We start from the raw sequence: 26618 nt of genomic DNA on the forward strand, positions 1-26618 counted from the left end.
CAGTATAGACAGAGGCAAAGAAGGCATTCAGTAACTCCGCCTTCTTTTTATCCTCTGTCTCCAGGACCCCCACCTCATTCATCAGTGGGCCTACATTGCCTCTAGTGTTGGCTTTACCTGCAATGTATTTGAAGAAGCCCTTTCTGTTGTCCTTGACCTCTCTTGCAAGGTTGAATTCCAAGGAGGCCTTAGCTTTCCTAGTTGCCTCCCTACATCCTCTGACAACAGACTTATATTCCTCCCAAGTGGCCATGTGATGACAAGATGTCACGTGAAACCATGAACTTCAGTCTGTATTTGGACCTTAGCATAAGTGTTTTATAAATACAGTAACCACACCATAAATGACAATTACTAAGTTCACAGTGAAAAAATTCAGATGATTTTTAAAAAATGTAAATACTTATTATGTTAAATATTAGTGATCTATAAGCTAAAGCATTACCTGAAAAGGTACCCATACAGAGGTCTTAATTCACTCTGAAGAACAATGAATCTTGATTTGTATTGACTTGGAGAAAAAAAAATGATTGGTGTTTGTATAATCAAAGATTTTCTTGTAACAATAACTGAACACTGGACACTGCAGTTGTGTCATTTCACAATGGTTATGATCTTCATGGTTCTACCATACATATAACAATCTTTAAATCACTAGGATGTTTTCAACAGACAAAAATGGTCATTATGAGCAACAGTAAATCATCCAGCTCACTCTCTCTCACACATACAAACATGCACACAAAGCATCCAAAAACCACGTACTTTGGCCCTTCAGAAACACTTACAGCTATTGGGATGAGATCTGAGCCTGGCAGTGGAAAAGGTCTGAGCCCCATCCCCTGCATCCACAGCCTCCCTGTGGGTTGTGTGACTTTGTTCAATAATAAGGCCATGGAGTGCAGAGAATATTAACATTAGTCATTAGAAGGTGAGTGACGTGACCTTAGTTTCTCATTTCTATTGCAATACATCTTCCCTTTGAGTCAAAGGTTATTGTGCTTGAGGTGAGACTGGCAACATCAGTTATTCCACCTGGGCACAACCTTTGTCAGTGTTCATTTGTTTTCATTAAAAGATCTCTAAAATTTTACTTGAGGTGAAAATCCTTTTAGATTGTTGCATAATATATATAAAACTTGCTTTTTTTCATGGGCATATTTTTCAGACTTGTTTGAAGTAATTAAAAGAGACACAGGTTCAAAGATCACATGTTTTAACCATTGATCTAGTGGTCCACCTTTGTGTGATGCAATGACAGAAAAGACAAGGATTGGCATATGTGTGGCAGAAAATCATGTGAAGATGAGAACTCTTGACAGAGTGTTGCTCTGCTCGATTTCTGAGCCTGTCCGACCAGCAGTGGAAAATATGAGCCAACCTCCCTATACCATTGAAACCAGATAGTAAAGAACAGATTTCACAGGGCCTGAAAATACACGAGCCTCTGATGAAAAGGTTGTCGTGATCAATGTCTGAAATCTGCTGCAAAAGACAGAGACACAGGGATGTTCTTCATAGCAAAAGCTCGAGGTAACCTAACTGCAGGAACTCCTTACAGCTCCCATAAAACCTTCCTTATGAAGTTGCTTGGTAGTAACTGCAATTCATTTGCTTTTTATAACTAGTTGAATTTTGATTACTGTTCACAAACAAGTCAGGTGTTATAAAAAGCAAAGCAAGTCTTACCTGGAATACTCTGTCTCCTCACAGACAGTGCTCCATCAGGTGCCTTTGCCTGGTTTGCAGACTTTGTGTAAGGACTCTCATCTAAACAGAAACAAGCAACACTTCCAGTTACTGTTAAATATAATGTTAAAAACAACATAATTTTTAACCAAATACTGTGCGAACTGGAGCAGAAATGCTGCTGTGAGCTGGATGAGGTATTTCTGAATGCTGACTCAATGCTCAATGTCATGTTTAGACTCGACAACAAAGGCTCTGAACAGCAGAGCTGAAAAGGATGAGGTAAAACACAAATCAGAGATAATGTTTAGTTGATCACAGGCTTGATCTACAAAGGCCTTTTCAGTTTTAACATAAACACAGAAATTTCCTTTTTCTCATGTTAAGAAGTTTCACGTGTCAAAGACTCAAGTGAGAGAGGTATCATCCCTGTCCAGGAGAGAAAGGCTTCCAGAAGCTTTTGAATATTCTGGCTGTAAAGATGCACTCCTTTTCCTTCCAGAAGCTTTTGAATATTCTGGCTGTAAAGATGCACTCCTTTTCCTTTGGAATCTGTCAGTGGCTGGTTCCTTTTCTGTCATAACGATTGACTGGGGAAAACATCGTAAAGCTGTTGCCAAATAGGCCAGGCGCATTTACGCCTGAAGAATGGCACTGTAACAGTCTGTGCCTAAACAGGAGGCTACATGCAACACCTACTGATCAACCTCAGCGCGTAAGAGACCACTAATCGTGGGATGAGGAGATAAGTCATCAATGAAAGGCAGCGTTAGGCAGAAAGTGAGTCACTTATACATCCCTCTTAAGAGCAGAAAGATGGCAGGGAAAAAGTCAACTATATTGTAGCTTTAAAAAGGACAAGCTATAAGCTCAGGAAAGAAATGTGAACAAAAGAGAAGAAATAATATTATGCATGTTATTATTTCGATCAAAAGAAAGGAATCAGAAGAAATTAGGCTTCTGTCTTGCTTGTCCTTTAATCGAGTGCTCAAACACTTTAAAGTGTTATCAGATCCTTCTATTTGCATATTTTCCTTCAGGTTGCAAAGGACCAATGTGTTCACAGTATGTGCATGAATACATGCTTAAATACAGATCAATGAGTAAAGGAATCAAAGACTACGTTATCTGGTATAGCATCCTCAGATCAAGTAGAATCACATAAACATTTTCTGGAGAATCAGTTTTTCTTTTCAGCTGACACTCTTGACATTAAAAGCCTTTGTTGCTGATTACACTATTTACATCTTGCAAGTCTCAAACTCCTTTAGAAACTTGCATCAAAGACAGCAGTCCATTTTTATACAAGCGAGATAAGGGTTTGGTCAGCATAATTTAATTTAGAAACATGTCTCAGAAAGAAGTGACTGGAAGAGCTGTTTGGCTTTTAAAACCAGAACCTCTGCAATGAACTCCACTACTGTTAGGCAGATGCAGTAACAAAAAACTTAAACAAATTTAAAAAAAAAGAAAGAAAAAGGTAAAATATTGTTTTATAGCCATGCACCTTGATGAAAATGCAGCAAGTAATGAAGAACATTTATTGGTAAAATACTTCAACAGCCAATATAATTGTTTTTTTCTACCGTAAAATGAACTCCCATTGCTTTAGGACTACTTTGTTACAAGGAGAAAGATAACGGGCTTGACTATACTGTATGCTAGTACAAACTCCAAGAAAATAAAGCTGTCAGCTACAGGAAATACAGAAGCATGAGAAAATATTAACATAGATCCAGCTACACAATTTAAGAAAAAGGTAGACATGTAAAGCTTTATTCTTCCATTTGAGGAAAGTAGAAAAGCTAATGTTATTGCATATGCAGAATATACATCCTCTCATTAAACAAAGCAATTAGACTGAACTAGAGCTTCTGAAGGAAGCAGGATTACCTTTCTTCTTTCATAAAAGAGGCACCACTGAGCTCAAACTCAAGACAAGGGTCCCCTGAACAGCCTTGCTAACTCATATCAATACCAAAAAAGTAGAGCTCATCAATAACATGTGGCTTACATGTCCCATCCATTATTACTTATTTGCAGGTGCTGAATGTGACAGCAGACAGTGAGACATGCATTTTTCTATTAACAAGTGGGCAGGAAACATAATACAATTTCTCAGGAACCGATGGATGATGATGACTTTTGGGCCCTATTTGAATGTATGCCCTACCTGTGAAAAATCTATCAATTTATAGAACAAAACAGTCCTCTCCTAGTCAGACTTATTACATATGAATTATTTTCATGAGACTGGAGAGAGTGCAAAAAGGAAAGAAGAATTTTCACAACCAGAACTTTTTCATTGAATCTTTGTCACTGAGCAAATGAGTAAATCAGCTACAATCTCATGCTGGAATAGGATTTTCCCGATACTGCACTGCACTGTATCTGCGGTTATCCTGGATTCGGAATAAAGGATAAGCCTGAAAATCTTTCTGGTTGACAGCACCAATGAGGGAAGGGAAGTGCACGTTCAAATTCCTTACTAGGGAGCCTGAGGAAAAAGTCTAGTATCTTCTACGTAAGAACTGGCAGATACTAAAGGTAACACAGAATGCATATGTGAGTAGGATAGTATCATAATTCAAGCATATTAACATTGAAGACTTCTCAGGTATTTATATAAAAAACTGGCTGGATGGCCGGGCCCAAAGAGTTGTGGTGAATGGAGTTAAATCCAGTTGGTGGCTGGTCACAAGGGGTGTTCCCCAGGGCTCAGTGTTGAGGCAGGTTCTCTTTAATATCTTTATCAACAATCTGGATGAGGGGATTGAGTACACTCTCAGTAAGTTTGCAGATGACACCAAGCTGGGCATGAGTGTTGATGTGCTTGAGGGTAGGAAGGCTCTAAAGAGGGATGTGGACAGGCTCACTACAAGAATGACATGAGGTGCTGGAGCGAGTCCAGAGAAGGGCAACGAAGCTGGTGAAGGGTCTAGAGCACAAGTCTTATGAGGAGCAGCTGAAGGAACTGGGTTGTTTAGTCTGGAGAAAAGAAGGCTGAGAGGAGACTTTATTGCTCTCTACAACTACCTGAAAGGAGGTTGTAGCGAGGCCGGTGTCAGTCTCTTCTCCCAAGTAACATGCGATAGGACAAGAGGAAATGGCCTCAAGTTGCGCCAGGGGAGGTTTAGGTTGGATATCAGGAAAAATTTCTTCACCGAAAGGGTTGTCAAACATTGGAACAGGCTGCCCAGGGAAGTGGTTGAATCACCATCCCTGGAGGTATTTACAAGACAAGTAGATGTGGTGCTCAGGGACATGGTTTAGTGGTGGACGTGGCAGTGCTGGGTTAACGGCTGGACTTGGTGATCTGAAAGGTCTTTTCCAACCAAAATGATTCCATGATTCTACAATTTAGGTACTACAGGCATGCAGTTGTGTTACATTTCTTAATCTGTCTACAGACTTTCACAGCAAAAAAAAAGAGGCCCAAAAAGTTGTTTCATAAACTTTTGAACGCCTATTAATGCAAAATATGTCCAATTATTATTGGGAAAGAACAATAAGCCATTGTATCACTGATGGATTGGGAAGCTGTTCCCAGGACAGGAAGAAATTCTCTTTCAATGCCCATTTAACAGTAAAATCACACTGCAACATAACTAGAAAACAGTGTAAAGGATTCCCAGATGCAACAGAAAACAAATAAAACCAACTGGAGAAAGAATGCTAACAGCCTTATTGAGATGCTTATTTGAGAGAGAGAAGTAATATAAAGAGCAGACAGATGCAGAAATAGATGCCATCCTGAAGAACAGAGTAACTAAAGAGACAAGGAAGCCCTGATAGCCCTGAAATGTCAGACACCATTCATGCTGTCAAAAAGGGAAAAATCTATTCGTATGTATTAACAAAGTTGTATGTGTGGCCACAAGAATTTATCATCAAATTATAATTTATTGATGTCCCCATCTGCTCTATAGTTAGCAGGGAGGGTCTTAAAACATGCAAAAATGTCTGATGATGGCAGTGCCTACAGGGATTTGTCTGAGTGTTTTGTATTACCAGCTTCCCCCTCTACAGCACTGACAGACTTACTGGAGATGAAACCCAACCCAGCAAGCCAACGCCCTGAAAAAGTAAAGGAGCAAAAGGGTATGAAGAATTCTCCTTAAGTAAAGTTGCAAAATATTTAAGAAGCCACACATACAAAGCAGAGAGAGAAACAGGCCAGATTCGGAAACAGAAATCTCATCTAGCTACCACTGCTAATACTAATATATCATCATCAGGGAGCAAGTCAGTCCATAAAGAATTCACAGGCCAAACTGTGCTGCCCTTGAGCACAGAAATGCCTTCACCTGCACCATGCAGACATGCAGTTGCAAACAGTGCTGCCTGGTGCACCAGCTCTTGCCCGCTGCTGGGGGAATGGCTCTGCAGGAGGCCACGTTCACGACAGCGGGAATAGCGTAGCTACGTGGATACACTCTTGGGAGTTGCATTGATTACATCACTGGGTCTTTTTTATTTTTTCTTTCTTCTAATTTCCTCTGGCTAAGAGATTAGACAGCCCATGGTCAAAAACTTCTAGCAAGTCAGTAGGTCATATTAAGGTGACTGCTACGCCAGCAGATCTCTTCACTCAGTGACTACAGGAAACAAACTCTCTTATGCTGTTAACAGGTGGGGGTCATTTTCCCCCCAAATCATACTTGCATATTGTTTGGAGTTGCCAATGTGCAATAGTGAAGAAGACGCCCACTGTGTTAATTCACCTCCTTCCTGGCAGAACACAGCAATAATCGCAGAGGTGACATGTTGCAAATTACTAAGATTCTTAACCAGCAAAGAAAAACAATCTTCCTGTTTTCTCCTTTTACTTGTCCTCATGAAACATCCCCAATTACTGGTAACAGTAGCTCACATATCATCCTTTCAAAGCTCTGCAAACGATTCTTCTAATTAAAGACTGCAAAAGTAATGATAAAGTGGACAGGCAAGTAGTCCTACTGCTTAGAGCTATTACTGTAGGCTTATTGCCTTTAGCTATTGGCTGTGAGGCAGATGAACAGCTTTTTGCACTTTCCTGCCTATTTTTAACCTGCTGGCATCTCTATCCTGTAACTGAATGATTCATTCTTTGAGTTAGGGACCATGCTGTGACCCATTTATATCATTCTGTGTTGCTCTCACTATACAGGGGGAGCCTCTGCACAAGACTAAGGGCTCTATACACTGTAATAAACCAACAGTAATGTAACCACATAAATATCATACACTGGACAATGTATATAGATGCATATAAAGTGCTTGGTACTCAGCTAGCAAAATGACCATCTGAAATCTTCAGATATTTGCTGTATTCAGTTTAAGATCCTTTGAAGGATACCAACTGGGGACACATAAGACGGAATAAAAGGAAAGCCTAAAGATTATTTCCTCAACAGTCAAATCTAGGCATTCAACGTTGTTGGGTGGTTTATGGCTGCTGAACCATTTGTGTGCCTCTTGAGGCGCCTGTGAAAGCTATTGACACAAGGATGTTGTTTACAGATGCGGTAAAGCCTAAGACTACTCCCTCCTTCAAGTCTTCACAACCGGTTAGAGGACATTTCCTTCACTGCTGCTGCTGCACGTCCAGGCGGTAACTACTGAACCAAGTAAATGAGTCCAAATCCTGCGCAGCACCAGGTGGCCCCAGAAGGCGACTACACACAACTGCATCCCATCAGATATGAAAGGGAAAGCCCTTCCCGCCCCACTGGGAACAGCTACTGAAATACTCAGCATCTGCCACTTTGGCCCTCCTACACGGAGAGGAAACATGAGGATCCTCTACTGTCGTATCCCGCCTCTCCCACACAACAGCTCGTTCTTAGCTCTACGTCACCAGTAGTACCTGTTTCTCTTCCACAAAGCCTGCATCCCTCGGGGAGTAGGGGAAATAACGTGGCACCAAATTTGTGAGTGAGGAATTTCAAACGCAGGGGAATTTTTTAATATTGAGGAGCTTGGAAGCTATATTAAATTTTTTCAACAGTAGATGTGAAAGCATTATGAGGGAGAACAAAGAGTTTCCATCTTTCAGTTTTTCATTCTCATTCTTCAACAGCTTACTTATGTCTCGCAACAGGATAAGCCGTTCTTTGGCAAAGGGAAAACTGAACTTAAACCTTTGTAGAGTTTGACCATGTAGCTCCTAAGTAGACTTCAAAACCCAAGCAAGTGAAATCTGAGATGTTCCTCAAATGTTCCCCACTGTGAAGCATCTCGAAGTAATGCGAGTCCCGAGACTCCACAGGGAAGCACATTACATCTTCAGCTGGCTACAGCTCCAGCTGTCTCAGTGTATGGGAGGGCAAAGACTGACTGCACGTGTTGTTGCTTACACCGTTTGGGATAGCAGGCACCTCAAACTAGTAGAGAATCACATACCTGTACAGAGGTAGAGGATGACAATACAATAAGTTGTCAAGAGGATGATTACAGCTGAGAGGAGAACATCCCCATGATTAGTTTCTCAAAAATTAAAAGCACCAGGGTCACAGTTACTACTTCAGGCTTTCCTAGATCTGTAATATCGCATTCACAGAAATTTGCTAGTCCTTAACTTTATAATGAAGAATACTTTTCACTAAAAGCAACAGATTTTTATGAATCCTGACAGTACAGTACAAAATATTATAGGTTCTCATACTTCCTAGATCTGAAACATATCCTGAATTTTATCTTTAAATGGTATAAAGCTCAGCATTATCTAAAAGCATAGTTTTTGGCACACTATCATACTGGTGACAGTTGGTAAATTCTGAGCTACAGCATTCTCAGTTATCCCCACAGCTTGCAGCTGGAGGCTTTCACAGATAAAAATAAACATATATCCACTGATGTCTGTGGTTTACAGAAGCTCTGAAGTTGAGGAAGGCTTACACAGAGCCTCAGTACAACTTTTAGGAGCATTCCTGCAGCAATTTACTCTCTTCTAAACTCAGACCTTTCTGTTAAAGATCTTCCATTCTGTAAGAAAGCTGAAATATTTACTGGAGCAGGGACCTAAACCCCGGTCTCACGTTCATAGATGACTACCAAATTCCCAGCTACACAATCATTCAGTCTTGCTTGCTTGCTCTGATAAGTGTTTTAGGTATGTCATACAAAGTAAGAAAGACTAAAGCTATCTCCTCTACAATCAGTTCCAAGCCCTGCACCGGATCAGGCAGAAGAGGGAATCTGACCCCAATGTACCCCTGTGAGTAGCCCAGCCACTACAAAGTCAGCAGGATCACTCTAGAAAAGTGCCCCGGATCCTATGTAAGCTCATCTCCTCAATTCCAGTTCTTTGTTTCTGGAGAAAATGCATAAACATTTTCTCTGAACTGTTACAAATTCTGGAAAATGTAATTTTTAGCTTGATCTACAGCAATGGGAGGGGAAAAAATATCAAGAAAGGAGCTGAAGCTTGGTTATCACACTGCCCTATAGCTTCCAGCTGAGAGGACTTCTGATAAAGACAGTGGACAAATCTTTTCCCTGAACTTAAAGACCCAATAATTCTGAATGAGAACTGACTAAATAACTCTGAATATTTATTCAAGACCCCGATCAATGTAACCAGTAGCAGTCACAATCAGTAGATCGACACCAACACAACTTAACTGAATCCCTAACAGCTACAACAGTTGTAAACGAATCATAGCAAGAATACTACTACCCAGACCTTTTTTTCTGTAACTGAAGCTTATAAATGTAACTGGAAGCTCTAAAACTCTGTCAAATTTTACAATTGAATTATTGAATACACTTGAATCGATAAACCACACTAAAATGTGCTGGAAAGCAGTGAATAGTGGGAATTTTACTTTGGCTTTTGATGGGAGATTTGGCACAAATGTTTTTATCCTGGTGTAACTTTTAACCTTAGTAACTGTTATTGACAACAATAATGAAAAAATATCTCAGAGAATGTATTTTTCCTGGGAAAGGAGGATGTTTTTAAAAGATTTGCTTTTAAATAATGCAAAAGTCTAGAGAAAAATTAACATCCTGGAGCATTCATGGCTACCACAATGTCACCACAGCTGCATCAGAGCGTAATGGACTATAAACAGTTGAAAAAAGAGGCAAAATTGGCTAAGTTCTTTCAGCAGATGTATAATGTACAGATTTTGAAAGTATATGCTTCATGAAACAACAAAATGTCAACAATTTGCGTTGCCCATATGCTAACCCTTTCAGACTTGTTATGGGAACTCCAACCATGAAAAAAAGCATTAGTTTCTCCTACTGGTGCAGAGGAATAACAATTTTTTGAGTTCCTTTTACAGCTATGGCTTCATTCACTTGCAGTGAGACTTCATTTTTGAAATGGCAATGCTGCTCTTTGAAGAAGTGCTTAGAAATGTCTAAAAATTCCTAAGAGCTGCATGTAAAGCAGTCGTTAATGAATCAGGCTCCAAGTAGGACAAATATGAATGTATTCAATCTTAATCCTTTCTTATCAAACTCTGTGCCTAGTGCTCTCCAGCGGTCTTAATAAAGAAAACATAGGGTTTCAAATGCTTCCATAAGTAACATTTGTTGGTGTGTGCGACATGGAAGAATTATGAGAAGGAAGAGTAAGAATAGCTCCTCTGGTAATTTTTTTCCTCACATTTAGCAGATGCATCCTCTGGTTTTCTTAGAAACTTAATTTTAACAGTTATAGCACCCAATGAATAACTGTGTTGTCTCTCTAAAGTGAAAATTTATTCAATTTTATTATACTTTATGTAAATTTAATTCTCTTTTTTTCTGAATTATATGGTTACTTAATACAGTAGCAGCTCAGTTTTAATCTAGAAGCAAGGGAAGTAGGGTACTGTAATTATGCATAACCATGAATCCCTTTCCTATTGATATTTACAATACCTCAGCAAGCCTGACCATTTGAAAAATGATCTGAATATCCTCAAGTTTGCTTGTCCAAAGTGAATTTCCTAAGCCTGCGCCTAGGCACCTGAATGGAAATGCTTGGTTTCCTAAATGGCTAAGTATTATGCTGATCTCCTCCCAAAGATATTTTGCGCAGCAGAATTCACAACTTTCCAAGACCATCTAAAACATGCAGGATCTGCAGAAAGCTAAAAACATGTCTCGAGAGATATTAGCATATGGTGAAATTCACTTCAGTGGATTATCTAATCAAGTAGTAATCCTATTTAAATAATACCCCAACCACAAACTACTTCAAGTCTGATAAATATCTCTTTTTGTTTATACAGCATCAAGCATTTGTTAAGGGATTAAACTCGAATGCCATAAACCAGAATCATTACTGAATTGTTACATAATTTTAGGATTCAAAGCGAGTTTCACTCTGTTGTCTTGAGCTTCTGTTTATTGTTTCTGGAAATAATACAGGCATCACATAAGCGAAATGTGTAAGGCTTAACTAAAGCAGCTAGAAACTGAAGAAGCTGAGACAGTGAAAAAGCTCAAAGAAACTGAGGATGTAAACTATTTTCGTCTATGAGACAGTTTATGATTTTTCTGTACATATAACTTCTGCAGAACACCTTATTCTAGAGGATGGGGCTATAAACCTGTCCATTTAAAAGGAAATTCCTAAGTGACACTGACAGGAAACATTTCCAGATATTCAAGCTACAGTTTTTGTTCTGAACACCCATGGTTTGTTAAGAGTTGCATCTTGGTCCATAGGAAGGTTTTGTCGTCCTCCCTGCAGGTGTGTTTAGGAACATGATGTTGCTCTGATGTACTGCCCGTACGCTGGCATTGTGTGAAGGGGCCACACATAAGCTTTTCAGAAAAAAAAATATTGAAAATGGTTTTCTTTATGAAGCTCTAATAATTAAGAGATTCAATTACATTGTTTAACATTGGTAAATGTTAAATCAGCATCCCTCAAGAATATTTGAGTCAAACTTGACAAAGGAACACCAATGTCAAGATGATAAAAGTTCCAACAAGGCTCCTGGAGAAGGGAGTTGAGCAAAGGGGCAAGACCTGAGCCAATGTGGCATTAATGCCACACCTCATCGAAAACCACTTTTATGAACAGATATTTACTTTACATCAATCACCTCAATATTACCTTTTATTCTCTACCCTTGGTTCAGTTACCCCTTCTAGATGGGATTTTGGTGGGCTAGGAAGATAGTGATAGCTGATTATGGGAAAAGGAGCCAAGCCATACGCTGTGACTCCTGGATGATGCCCTCAAGCTAAGCCACCGTGCTCCTGACTGCTGTAGCTGCCCACCACCGTGCCTCCTTGGGACAAAAGGCAATCGGCTTCCTGGTGGGCAGCATTTCACCGTATAGTAACAAAAGATGACATGTGGTATGATCTGCTATTAAGTTTGTGGTTAAAATGCAAAAGGAGAAATATATACTAGTCATTTGAGCTGTGTGTATCCTGCACAGCACCTCCATTGTGCCAGCAGATCTTAACAGCAACTTTCTTGTGCATCAACTGTTCCTGTGATTTCTCAGCCCAACCTCGGTGGAGGTTTTCCCTGCAGTCTGCTTGAAAATTAAAAAGTAGAAGTGATGTTTGAAACTGCTGTTAGATTCTTTTAAAGCTTTCTGATTTTTCCATTGTGGGAAATAATATTATATGTTCTCCCTTCCTATCAGTATACATCTTCTAGGAGTACTCATGAGGAAGACACCTACCACCTTCTATTGTGCAGACCATAACACAAAGCAGATCAGGAACATCTGCCCAGGCTGCTGGCATTACAGGTGACAGGGACTGGGGGAAGTGAGGATGTCAACTAGGAACTTCTCTGCTGCATGCCAGGGAAAGCAGAAGCTAGTAGCATGTGTGCTGGGGGAAGGCAATGATAAAGGTTAATAGCTGAGACAGCGAGACTGTCACCCAAGCTGCATAAAAAGAAGTAAAATATGTTAAACTGTTTAGAAAACAGGAGTTTAGTTTGCTTCAGGAAAAATAAGAACAAGCAAAGTCACAACCCTACGTTCAAAGACAAGAAGTTAGGAATGGTAATTTTTCATGAGGTTAGTTATCCCACCTCCATTCCAGTGCTGTAGTAATGCTATTCGCAGTAAATTATATAATGGATTTTTCAGCCTGCTTGTGTCCGTAAGTGTCTCTAGTGATGACGTCTCCATCGCTTTCCTTTGGCGACTGCTCCACAGGATGCATCAGATCTCACAGCTGGAAAATAGCTCCCTCCATCAGTCTACAATTTTGTTTCCTTGCTTTAACTGTCATTCTATTACTCCTAATAACATTCTTCCCCTCTTCAGAAGATCTTATAAAAAAATCTCTCTCATGTACTGTTCATTCCAGAAATCACACAGATTACTGTACTTACTGCTTTAGGCTAGACCCTACCAGTTCTTCTTACTGGGCACAACTTAACATAAAGACTGGCTGACCTTGTCACTGAAGCATGGTGTACATGCTGACTGGGTTATCCATTTGGTGAAGAATCCATTCGGTTTCTTTAAACCAAAAATTTGGACAAGTGTAACTCCAGTGTGGACAAAATTAAGAGTAAAGCATACTTTTGCATCTTAATAATGATGTATAAATTCACAGCATTATAATTATCCTTTTTAATCCCACTAACAAGCTTTATTTGATTTATAAAACAATTCTAACACTGCCACTAGGAGCTGCATAAACATTATACCAGTACCAGCATATTTATATTGGCACACCAGTGGGATTGCCCCGCTTATTTATAGTCCAAATGACACACATTAGTCCAAATTGGCATGGTTCAGGCTTAGTGAAAAAATGATCTTTCAGAATGCACTTCTTCTTAGGAGTCAGGCTGTAAACCTGTCACCTTCCTCGTGCCCTTGTGAAATACTCCCCTACTTTCAGTCCCTACCCTGGAAGAGTTTACTCTATATATCCACAAAGACTGTGCAATAACTTTGACTAAGTTCAGTTGTCAGCAAAATTTCACTGTTTTTGGAAGCTGTGACAAGTTTGAACACAGTGCAGAGTAAGAGTCTTTTTAAATAAAGTGCTGTGTGCTTTCAGGAGTGGGAACAAAGCATAGTAACAAAAGAGATGTCAAGTTGACAAAACAGTATATACATATTTGTTTTACTTACAGCTCACACAAAGCCTAGGCCACCTTCTGTGCTCCAGACAGCATCTATCCATGCACCCGGTTCTTTACAGCAAGCCTTTTAACCTGTCAAATACTCTTTATTTGCTAGTGCCTCCCGAGCCCTATTTAATCTCAAAGCTTATTTAGGGCAAGCAGTTCATTGTCTGCAGTATTCCTCAAATTTTGTAAAATGGTAATTATTAGAACTGCTCGCCTACACCTTTGCCTACATGCAACTTAGCCCATGTCTGAATCAGTGTTCTGTAATCCTATGGAAAATACAACAATAAAGAAACAGATACAGATGGATGTGTGACATACATGAAAAATGATACCCCTATGACCTTCAACAAAGCAGGCAAATAATTTTTAATCTTTCCATGCACCAATCCCCCAAGCTTTTTAACCAGGACTCCTTCTCCTTTAGGAATTCACAGCTGCACATTTACGACATCTTTGGCTCTGAAGCTTCTAGAAACAAAACCAGCACCAACCTATCGCCTACCACAACTGCAGGAAGAATAAACATGGATTTTATTTTTTTCATAGTGTGAAAACTCTACTTAAACTTTTTGTCCAAACACTACAGTAATGGTCAGGTAATTACTAAATCTTTCTCTGTAATACTAGTGTATTTCCAGCGCTTTCAGATCCATCATAACACTCTGTGTGTGTGCGTGCATGCACACGTGCTTAATTCTAATGACAGGTTTATTAGAGTCAGAAAATAATTTCAAAACAGACAGCAGAAAGCAATTAAAAATAACATGAAATCTCACAAATTAAAAATAGCTCAAACCAACCTGACACAGTATCAGATAAAGGACTCTGAAGAAACACGGTGTTTAAGGCAGAAGCTCAAACAAACCATCCGGACTTGTCATACTCTGAAGGTCAAACAAGTCCTGGTTTTGGCAGACCAACAGCATGATGAACGCCAGAGTCCAGATCACTCTACCATGGCCAGTCTGTGCCCTGTCTAGGTTTTTATAACGAAGGACTGAGGGAAATCAGGCTGATTTTAGGAGCCAGACTAGAATATAGGCAATTAATAAGACACGGTGTATAAGACTTCAGACCCAAGCAATTGCTAACTATATTAACATCTGCACACTACGCAGCCAATGAAATATATCTGTAGTAAGCTCCTGGGGAAAAAAAAAAAAGTTAAGCCAAACAGGCCATGTCATTATTTCACAAAGATGCTACATTCTTTACTATCTGAAGCCTCTAAAAGGAGAGCCTCGTGCAGAATACAGTACACATTAATGTAAACTGCCATTGGGAAGGCAGGGAGAAACATTCAAGATAAGAAGTGACAGAAAATATTAAAACTGCAATTCCTAAGCAAGAACAGAGCAAAACGCTTTCAACTACTTGCTGTACCTTTGAAATCCAGAAGACAACAATATCTTCTTAACCACGTTAGGAAGCATCTGTATAGCCAGCATCACCACCCCTATCAACCAGAAGATACAACCGCAGGCACAGGTGGAATTTTATTGACCAAATCAACAAGAAAACACAGAGGACAGGACTTATATCAATAACTGGGGCAAGATGTCTGATAGATGACAGCAGAAGTTTGATCTTTAAGGTATTTAAAAAAATAACTGGTATTTTTAAAAAGTGCCAATGAGTCCAACCTGTGATTTCTGTATTGCATGAAAGAAGCACTTTGTTGCAGAGTGAGAGTTGAACACACACATCAAGACTGCAAGAACAGCAAAGCAAGCCACCGAGACCCACAGAAATTGCTAGGTAAGGCAGTGGCTTTTAACCTTTGTCTGTCGAGCCCTGAAAGATCACAGACCACTGTGCCACATCTCTTAAAGGTCCCTGAGGAAAAAAGATGCCTTTAGTCTGTACTGCAATCTAATTATGGAACATATCTGTTAAGGTGTGCAACACCACTAAGTATCTAAACAAAGAAGAATGAAGCCATTAAGACTAACAGGCACAGTTGGCTGCCCCAGGCTGCTCCGAGAGCCTGAAAAAAACAAGTTTCTGAACTCCCCAACCAACATATTCTGCCTGCCAGCTCTTATAAAGGCTGGCAGATGTGCATTGGATTTGGCTGGCTAGAAATGTAAATACTTCGGAAAACATTTCCTAACAGGAGTGAGGACAACAACCGCTGACTGCAGAACAAGTATTGTTAACTCCTCTGATGGAAGGTGCCTGTTCGATGTCCTTTCAGCTTCCCTGGTGCATCCTTTGAGAAGAGAGCACGGGGAGGAGGTGCAGTCCCCTTCCCAGGAGGGAGTGAGTCTTGCTTCTACTATGGGAGTGCGTGACGATGTAGGTGGATGGAAGCATCTGCAGGGCAGGATGTAGTGAATAGAAGAAAGCAGAAAGCAAAGGCTGACAACAAGAATCGCTGGTGAATGTACTGCACGAGCAGTGACTAGAAGGAGGACCTCCCGGGGACCCGAGAAGCCCTTGCAGACTTTGCAATAAATAAATGAATGAATTAATAAGTAGAACCTGTTTAATCGAAAAGTCTTGCTTGGGGGGGTGGGCGTGGGAGTGAGACTGCTTGCTACAAGTTAAAGGTCTAGGCAGATTTATTTTAAAAATAACCTGGGTTCCCATCAGTCACTTTGAAAAACAAACACGTTAAAACACACCAAAAGAGATCTTCCAGCAGAAAGAACTGCCCTTCACTACACATAATACAGGACTCACTTAAATTATTCTTTGTGAGTCTTATAAAACATCTTGCTAACACTTCCCTCATCTCCTATACCCTACAAAAATTCCATTACTATTCCTGTCTTCTTGCCTTAAGATAATAAATAATAATAAGCTCATTGTCTACGAGGTTTATGGGTGTTCAAAGTTGCCATTCACCTGCCATTTCCATGCAAAGTATAAACCCAAGGAGACTTATCCCTGAGGGAGCTGTAGGGCAGCTGAACTGGTGATACTGACCCGTGGCTTTCTGAACCCCTACTGTCTCAGAGCTTATCATAAAAATGTTGCTCTTTGGATGGAAAGAGGCTTCCACCAAACAGCTCTGTGAAAGCAGCTCCTATGCCTCATACTCCTGTGTAAGGTCAGCCTAGAGGCAAGGGATGCTAAATGACAGAGCTGTGCTTTTGCATGTTCCACTGCAGCATTCATCCTGCCTGCTTCCTCGTGTCCACACTCCTCCCCTTAATCGGAGCATTATGTTTTAACAGCATATACGGAAGAGAAGGAATAAGAAAGGAGATAAGGTTTGACAGAAAACATAACAGAAAATAAATATATGCAATGCATAGGATGCTGTGGGTCAGATAAGGAAGAAGGAGAGAAGAGAAAAACAAAAACTAAACCAGGTTTCAGACAGAAAAGAAGGGAAGGAACAGTATGTAGGGATGAATGGGAAGAGAGTAATCCCACTTCTCAACTCCTTCTCAATCCCCTCCCAAGTTCCTCTAACAAGATGTATTTATTTCCTGTGCTAATCACACAGCAGAACTGAAGCAGCCTGATTCGAAATCACACAGAAGTTAAAAGTCCTCAGCTTTGAGTTTCTGCTTCTAATAGCAAAAGGCCAAATTAGAAAACACCAGAGAAGCTGATTTGACAAGAGACCCCAGGACATCAGTATCACAGCAGGAATTAATACTTTGCTGCTTTCCTTTCCCGAGCTGTCTCCTCTGCTTCTAGGCTAACGCTCCTCCCAATGAGAAGCAAACGAATAAGGGAGCTAGCGAAAGCTGTATATACTTTCTATCGCCATCACCAGCTCAAAGAACCTGAGTCGGAATTGAAAACATGGTATGAATTTCAGAAAACAAAACTCTTAATGCTTTTTTCAACCATGCTGGACTTCTTGGTTCTGATACTTTCTTTAATATTCCGCTTAGCAGAGAAGCACAGATACCAATGACAGTGTTACTGCTAGCATTATATGAATGGAATGAAAATATAAAATGTCAATGACAACCTAAAGACAAAACAAAGTGAATATAAAGTCTCGGCACAGAAATTATTTCTTTAATCACCACTGTTTTGTACAATTTTTTCCTTTCTGGCATGATTTTTTCAGGGACTGGATTAGCCTCAAGGTTGCTCCCATTGCTTCCAGTATAAAATAAAAGTCTGTTGAGACTTGTATGTAAAAAGTTAATTAAAAGCTGAATAAAATGACTACCAAGATCAAACAATGTCTGTTCCCCAAGTTCATGCCAAGATCCATATATATGTAATGCCTCGCACAAATAATATAAGTAATTTCATGATGTTCTTTTCAATAAAAATGATGATGAAGAATAAAATGTTTCCATTATCCTTTCCTAACAGATTTATTCAAAGTAAATCAGAAGTTAAAACAAGTAAGTTAAACACAAAAGGATTACTCTATTCATTGACATTGTCAGTATCTTCAGTTCAGTCAGACTGGCTACTATACCAACAGTAAAAGCAATCATTTTTCTTTAAGCCCCTGCTCTGAAAAGTATTTCAATTTAAGGGATCATTTGTGCCTATGAAAAGGCAGTGGGATGTTAAAGCTAGTAGGATGCTTTAGAGTCAAACATGGGTTGGGCTGCTCTCCTGCAGTGGGATTACATGCCCTGGTTTTGTAGATATTCAGGCACACGCGTGGCTTTTTGCTCTCTAAGTGCATTGTGAAAATCAAGACATGTACTCACCATTAATACATTTTTCTGTGGGGCTATGTCATATCATGTTTTATTATGTAAGGAAAAGTATGCAAAAATCCATCACAAATCATACTCCGTCATTTTTAAACATATTTCTAAAACCTGGAACTCAATAATATTAAGCTCCTAAATGCAGCTATGACAAAACAGGCCACTGTTGTAGAGGGTTCCCACTGAATACGCTGGCAAATTGCAGTGAGCATGGCTGTGTGCAAGTCTGACACAAAACTTCTTTGTAAGAATCAAAAAATGGATACTGAAAGTCATACATTCATCCTTTTAGTCTCTTTTAAAAAGAATATTGTAACACTTATTCTCATAAAGCTCATAAAAATAAATACTCCCAATATAGAGATTCATGATACAAAACAATACCAATTTCAGAATAACAGCACTTTGATATAGAAAGGCCATGAAAGATCATCCAACATTTTGGTATAAACACACAATCTATTTTGAAATTCCCAGATGTGTGGGCTACCATCCCTTTCTTCGAAGATTTTATCTGATGTGTGCTCATACACACTTTAAAATAGACTGAGGTCTATTAAAGTGCATCAAAGTCCTGAAAGAGGCTGCGATCTGTTCATGCATAGAGACAGTGAGCTACGGACAAATACCACCATTGTAGTGGCTTTCCATTTAAAAAAACCCCCAACTTTATTTCCTTAATTTCCCTTCTATGCCTTAATTTACTCTAACATTTAAAGACTTCCTAACCATTTATGCATTCTTTGCCATTAATCTCCAGTCTCACACAAATTTTAGCCTTTTCTAGTGTACTATGGAAAACAATGAATTTGTGAGCATATAAACAATAAAGAGTAGTGCATGTTTGTAAAGGTATGGGTGCTGATTTGACTGACTGAGTCCTTTTATGAAATCTTGGCTAAACGAACAGAGAAGAGCCATCATGGATTATAATTATAATTACAGCTCCACTGGACAATCTTAGTTAATCATCATTTCTTCATGTTGCTATTTTAGCTTGCCAAAAAAATCCCCAACCCTGGTAGTTTTCTAGCTCCCCATATGGCTTATAATATCCCTAGTCCATTGCAATCTTTTCTTCCACTGCCAATTCAAGTCAGTACACTGAAAATCCTCAGGACACCCCACAGAGTATAATACTTTACACCTAACAGTTACACTGGCAAAGATCAAGGATGGAGAAAGACATTTTAATTTAGCTGATGGGTTCAGCAGGCAGATATTTGGTAGATGTGACACATTACCCATATCTGTGCTCCTATTTCTACCACCTCCAGCCTTTTACCAATTAATTTAGGCCAATTGTCCAAACCCATGAAGCACTATGGAGTAAGGCACATCAGTCAACCCATCCACAAGACAGGATGATTAGCACTTAGCATGCAACTCTGTGAACATCTGTCATTATTTTAATGACATTTTACGTGCTAATTTTAAATATAACAGCTGCTTCTCTCAAGTTCTAGCTACAGGATTTTGCTAAAGATCACCTTTAACATTACAATCTAAATTCAGTGAGACTATACATAGACAGAAAACATTCATATTAGCTACTCAGTGAACACTAAGATTTGGGGGTTTGGCCTCTTTAAAACATTCTATATGAACTGGCTAAAACCAGGAAATAAATTGTGGTATCAATACTGGCATAAAAGCCAAATAAACATGAAACCAAAGCATTTAAATAATAAAAAAGTCTATAGAGCTATGCTCGCAGTTCAAACCCACATTTTTCCCTAGGGAAGGACTACGCAGTTAATTCCAGTTATGAGACACTACACTTAAAAATTAAGAAATAAAGTCTCTGAGTAAAATATATCTTGGCCCCCAAAATAGCGTATCATCTGACCTGTCACTAGGGTTTTACAAAACAACAATTACTCTCTTCTTTTCTTTCTTCAACAACATTGTGCAAGCAAAATAGTTTGATTTCTGTAAAACACAGTTTTTAATTTGAGCTTATCAACTATTTAGCAAGTAATTTGAGTTTATCAATAACTTATCAAGGGAAAGCTATTCTGAAGAAATTAAATCTTCTGTGGAGATCTCCATGAAGTGCAGCCTACGATCATTTCCAGCTCCTGCAGGAACAAGTTCAGTTAATCTAAGTTCAATTCACCACAGCCTGATGGCTGGCACTGGCCCGGCTCCGCTTGTCACAGAGCATTTCCCTGCTGTCAGACACGGCTGCTGGGAACAGTCATCGAGAAGGAGAAATGATCCTGCAGGCAATTACATGTGTCCTCCCAAAAGCACTTCAAATAGAAGAGATCTTGAACTACATTGAAAGAGAAGAGTCCATGCAGAACAAAGTACAGCTACGTAGTGACCCATGTTTCAGCTGAACTACTGCATTTGATGCTATTTGGAGATTATACTTTTTTTAATGTGTGCAGCCACATAAGCCCATGCAAGAGACCAAGTTTATGGCTTACTGGGACTAGAATTGTAACTGCCACCCAGAAGCACTGTTTTGCCCATGGCAGGAGACATCACCCTTCCCAGCCCCACAGCAGTCACATTTTCTATTACAGCTATCTGAAATATACACTAAAACAGGCAGAAATTTTCAAGGCTGTGGGAGCAAGCTGACAATCTGAAAGCAGATGATTTCTGCTGCTAAGAATGTTTTTAGGAACAAAAAATGGTATTTTAAAACTTTCCTGCTAAAGCTAACAGAGATAACTACATCTCTGACTTCCTCCTGGTCTCTTCAAATATACTCCTTATTAGCCTGCCTTCATCTTTGGTGTCTAGCTACCACCTCTCCCCAGGAACAAGAGCATAAAGGAGGGAGGGAGACTGCCCCTGTTCCCTGGGTTGGCTTTGGAATGCAGCTCCCCAGCTAACCATGCTGACCACTAGTCACACTAGATCAACAAAGTCATAAAATCAAATTTTAGTAACTTGCTGTAAATTTCAACAAGATCATATTCAAAGATCTGTATTATTAGATTTTCTTTAATTGGACCAACTATGTCTATCGTACTTCTCTCTTTTTCATCTACCACAACCTTCCTAGCAAGCAACACATACGAGTCTAGCCTAAACACAGAGCCAGAGAACTGGTGCGTATGCCAGTGTGCAAGCTGGTTGCAGATTTAGAAATCTGGTTGATAGCAGACCTCACCTTTGACAGCAAAACTATGTCCCATGAACCTCTTGGCTATCTGCTGATGTGGCCCTGCCAGGAAAGGCCATGAACTTCACAGTGAGCACTATACTTTGTGCTGCTCATCAGCTCTGCAGTTGGGGGAGGACCTGAGCCAAGGTCCCCTGGATATGGGACCAAGAGTTTGAGAGGTAGGAAAAGGAGGAGAAACATGACTGCATTGTCTTCGGACAAGAAGACTTCGCTCCTCAGATCATCCAAGGCCAGGCTCTGTCCTTGACCTGCAGTAAAATGCAGAAGGGAAGGTGCTAGAAGATGACTTGCAGCATTGGAGTCAATCTGCTAATTTCTCTAACAGCTTTTTACAAAACTATTAAGTTTAAAGCTTCCACTTGCTTTGACTGTGGGGTCCAAATAAATACTTCCATGGTTAATTGAAAAATAGGTCTGAGGTTTATTTGGAATATTAACAACAAACTAAACAAAATCAGAAAGCCTGCAGCTGCTCACACTGTTACAGTCTCTTCCTGCTGTCTTTGGCTTCCTCTCCTTCTTTCTCCTGCTCATCAGTCTCCACAACTTAAACCCCAGCCCCCTGCCCCCAAGCACCTTAACTACAGATTCAGTCTTTTCATGTGCTATAGGGCTTCAAATAGCAGACACAGGTCACCTTCTCAGTCCCTTAGCCACAGGGCTTGGGGACATCTGACCTTGCCCCCTTCTAGGGAGGTGGCCATTTTCTAGACTTACTCCTCAACTTGACAGGAGGATTGCCAACACACATGTTCCCAAAGGCTGTACTGATCCTTCAGCCTCAAGGAGCATCAGAGCTTCACAATCAAAGCAAGGAAGGCCTATTACAGAATACTGCAGGCAAGGAGCGGTATAAAGGTAGCATCACTTTTTAAATGAAAAATATTAAGCCATTCAGATTGCCTTCTCTGAAGCAAAAAGACATTAAATCGCCACAAAGTTCTTGCAAGGTGTAGGCTCCAGCCTATGCTAAAGTCAGTTCCTGAGTACACAGAGGCTGGCAGAGCCAATGTTAATTTGGATCCAAGAGGAAGAAGCACGACCATGAAGAGACACAGCTAACTTTACACTAAGCTGGATGGCTCCGTACCCTGTAGTGCATGTCATGCCTCTCACTGCACTTGGGCCCTTGCAAGCTCAGAGCATGCCCAGTCTCTGAGCTGTCATGCCGGTGTATCACACAGTCAACAGCATTTACAGGCAGCAATTGACGTTTTTATGGTTCCCCCTTCCTCCGTTTCTGTCACACCAGTGCATAACCCTCTTCTGACTGAGGGTTCTATCTCTGTTAGACCTCTGCACTAAGCCATCCTTCCCTTCATCTCCACCCTGCTCGGCCATACTGCTCCTGCCTACAGCAGGCCAATGGACACAACAGTTCAACAGCACAACACCTTCAGTCACAAAATGCAGATTTTCTTGAAATTGAAAACAGAAATGCGTTATTTGCTGGTATTTGCTTGATAGGAAAGCGTGGCAGACTTAGGACTCTTTTTGGTGGGGGTCCTTTTAACAGAGTAGACAAACCACTGAAGGGCAACAGTACAGCTGCAGAATTTATAGCAATCAGGGAATTTCAATAAAAATTCACTGCAGCTGGGAATTACCATCCACTCACAAGCAATACAGAGCTCCATAGGAGTGCACATAGCTTTAGTGCAAAACATTGTGCTACAGAAGCAAACGCGTTTTGTGTAAACCAAATCTTGTGAAGTAACAGCTGAGCTCCAGCCTGCCCCTTCTGGGTACAGCGAGTCCAAAATGCAGTGGTCAGCCATTTCGAGCATCATTTGACCTCTGATTTTTCTAGATATTCACGAGTTTGGAATTCTTGCAGATTCATGCCTTTGACTAGGATGAAATCATTGAGGCCATTAAGGTCCATAGGGCAATGGGCAAAGACAGGGTGTCTGCACCCAGCTGCCCCCTCCCCAGCACTGCAAGGTTTAGGCTGCAGCACCTCTGGCGTGATGAGATACGTCACCTCTCACAGATGCCCAGTGGTTCCATCCCCTACTTAGACAAATATCTGGCATCTGGATAAAAGCCAGCTAGTGTGGGTCCAACTCGGATAAACTGGAAATGTTGGCCAGCACAGGAACACACTGGGATGAATATCCAAATGCAACATCTGTTCCCTATTGCACATCCTCCTAAATTGCCATTGATCTTGAAACATTATTAGGTTTCCCTCTGGTCCAAGATCAACCCAGCGAACAGATGTGTTAGAAACCCTCAAAGGCAGAAGGGTTTGGTTGTGCAGGACTATCGCCCATCTTCTTAAGCAAAAAGGCTGATAACCCAGATGCCCTCCAACTCAGCAGAAGGGGAGCCAACCTTGCAAGAAATAGGCCAATCATGATGATAACAGCACGATTAAACTAACAACAAAAAGGAGAACGGTTAGAGAGGACAAATGAATATTTATCTAGCACAAAAATAAAAGATCAAAAAAAAATAATTCAAATGCCTAAAGATGGGAAGAGAAGATATTGTGTCTGGATCAGAACTAGAAACCTTAGTGGTAGACAGGAGATGCCAGAACAATTCACTTATTGGGAAAAATTCAAGCTAAGAATAATAAAAAATATTGGGGTGGGAAGAACAGCATGATTAGATAATTGAGTCATTAAAACTGTTGGAAAGGATGTGTGAGTGAGAGCAGGTAAAGGGTGACACGCCATCTAGAAATGCTGTTACTAGTTTATGAGCCACTGATATTTCATTGATATGGGAGAAGTAGATGGTGATGCACAGAAACCACAAACTATCAGCTATAAGAGAACTGCTACAAGAGTTAAAAGGATTCAAGAAAAAGTCTGCAATTAGCAGAACTAAAAAACAATGAAATCTCTCTGCAGTATTTTAGGATAAAGGATCACAATTGTCATATAGCTCACCAAGTATAATGCAAAAAAAAGAAGTGGTGAATACAATATTTTTGTTCTATAATTGAGAAAACGCTGGATGACTTAATATATCAGGATAACGATAGCAGTGTATTTCTAATCCAACAATGTTAAACAATGTTAGCAAGATAGGCAGTCCAGTATCAGCAGGTCTGGATGACTTCAATTCAACAGCTAAGCCAAAAAGCTCTCTGGATCATTAATATTGATTTTCAGTAACATTTTTGTAAGAATGTCAGTTTTCCATTACTAAACATTTTTTAAAATCAAGATCAATATTTATCTACAGCCTGCTCAAATTTAAATAGGATTAATTCCTTAATTTAGCGAAACTGGAGGCTTGTGTTACACAAGTCATACTACAGGATCACTGCAGACTTTTTTTTCTTTTTTTTAAGTCTTTGACTGGTATATTGAAGATAACCATAGCAAACAGCACTAAACAAACTGGAATCAGGTGGCCAGTTCCAGGGATACACGTTGGGTATGACCCATGAAAAGAAATTAAAAGGTACACAGAGCTGAACTGCAGCGCTGTGAAAGCCACCGATGCACAATGGTGCTGTGGAGGAATTGCCCGAGGCCCTAAAACAGATGGTGAAAAGCTGAAAAGTTATGTGAAGGTGAGGCAGAAGCCCTGATGCTGTGACATGACGGAGAGCAGCAGGGAGGCACAGCCAGCCCCTGCTGAGGGACAGGCAGAGAGCAAGGCGAGATGGTCAGAGGGAGGAGATGCCCTGGCCATGTCATCAAGGGCACAGTGCTTCAGTCGGGTTGCCTCCAGCGGTGAGCTGCGGTGCTGGCCGGCTGTAAGCCATTTGAGAGCATCATGAAGCACCACCGTGGCTCGGTGTCACCAGGACTGCAGCCACCCTCAGCAAGGCTGGAGATGGTGCTGCTGGCACAGCCCTGGTCCGGAGCCCGGCCCAAAGGAGCAGGAGAGGCTCCACCACCCCTTCCTCAAGCCCGGGCGAGCAAGGCACCAAAGGGACACCACCAGCAGCTCTTGTACTTTCAGGCTGGGCCGATGAGAGGAGACAGTCTCCTACATGGTACCAGACAAGTCGATGACCTGCGTGTAAACGATGAGATTTGGCCAGAAAGGTGTTGGGGAGTTATCACAGGTTTACCAAACGCCTGTGTGAAAGGGACGCACATCTTAGTTTGGGAAAGCATGGACTGCATGGTCAGCCAGGAACACCCAAATGAACAAAGACACTAATTAGTGCACAAAGAGTACCACAGATGGAGACTCTACAAAGCCCCCCCAGAAACCCCTATAAAATTCCAAACTAATTATGGGAGAAAACCCATCCTAAAGCAGTTCACATTTCAGGACAGGACCTTTATAACCATAAAGGTCATTCCTGCACTGTCCTGGAAGGCAGACGTGATAAAGAAACCGGTACTGTGTTTTGCTACCTATGCCAGGCTTACCTAGGTATAAGCAGACACAGGGCTATGCTGGCCTGCTGTGGGACACAATGAGTGTGTGTGTAATTCTTGTGTAATACATGAATGAATTGCCAGCATCTTTCCCTATGAACCATCGAATAACAGAGGGAGAGCCACGACCACAGTCAGAGACCAAGACCAAAGCAGAGAGAGAGGCTGGAAGAAGCAGATTTCACCTCTGAATACATCTGGGAAGGGGGCTGTAAGAAGCCACCGCCGGGAGCAGGCAGTCTCCCTGCAAAGAGGGGACTGGTGTAGTCACCAGCAAACACAGGCAAATGCATTCTTGTCCCCCGGGAAACACAGAGCTATCCATTTCCCTCAGCCTGTCCTCAACACAGAGGGAGGTGTATGTCTCCTCCTGCGGCTTGCAGGAAAAGGCAAGGCAAGGCAGAATCTCCATCTTCTCTAGTGCTCAGAAATGACCAACAGTTTATACAAACAGGGCTGCACAACCCGCTGTGTGTGCAGGAGCATGTTTATCTTCCGCTACAAAACTGAACAACTGCTGTTACAACTGCTTTGAAGCACAGCTCTTGCAGTGGCCACAGCACAACGAGTTTGTGTTTTTTCCCTTGAGTTTCTCAGCCATTTCAATTTCTAGCAGAATTAAGTTGTCCGAAGTTGCCCAGCTCCAGGCATACACAGCAAAGATACATGGAAGAGGCATGTACAAAACACCTGTGCATTAAAGCTTGGCGCACAATTTCTGTTTCAGGAAATTTATTTCT

General features: G+C 40.7%; 1 protein-coding gene across 1 annotated transcript in view; it reads right to left on the reverse strand.

The window, feature by feature from the left end:
• The window catches only part of GRIP1 (glutamate receptor interacting protein 1), a 369469-nt gene that overhangs the window by 122765 nt on the left and 220086 nt on the right, over nt 1–26618 (reverse strand). The window contains exon 2 of the mRNA XM_068401733.1: nt 1690–1770. Within this exon, the coding sequence (XP_068257834.1) occupies nt 1690–1770 (81 nt within the window). The remainder of the gene's footprint in view (nt 1–1689; nt 1771–26618) is intronic.

Source organism: Nyctibius grandis, chromosome 5, assembly GCF_013368605.1.
Source record: "Nyctibius grandis isolate bNycGra1 chromosome 5, bNycGra1.pri, whole genome shotgun sequence".
NCBI lineage: Eukaryota > Metazoa > Chordata > Aves > Nyctibiiformes > Nyctibiidae > Nyctibius > Nyctibius grandis.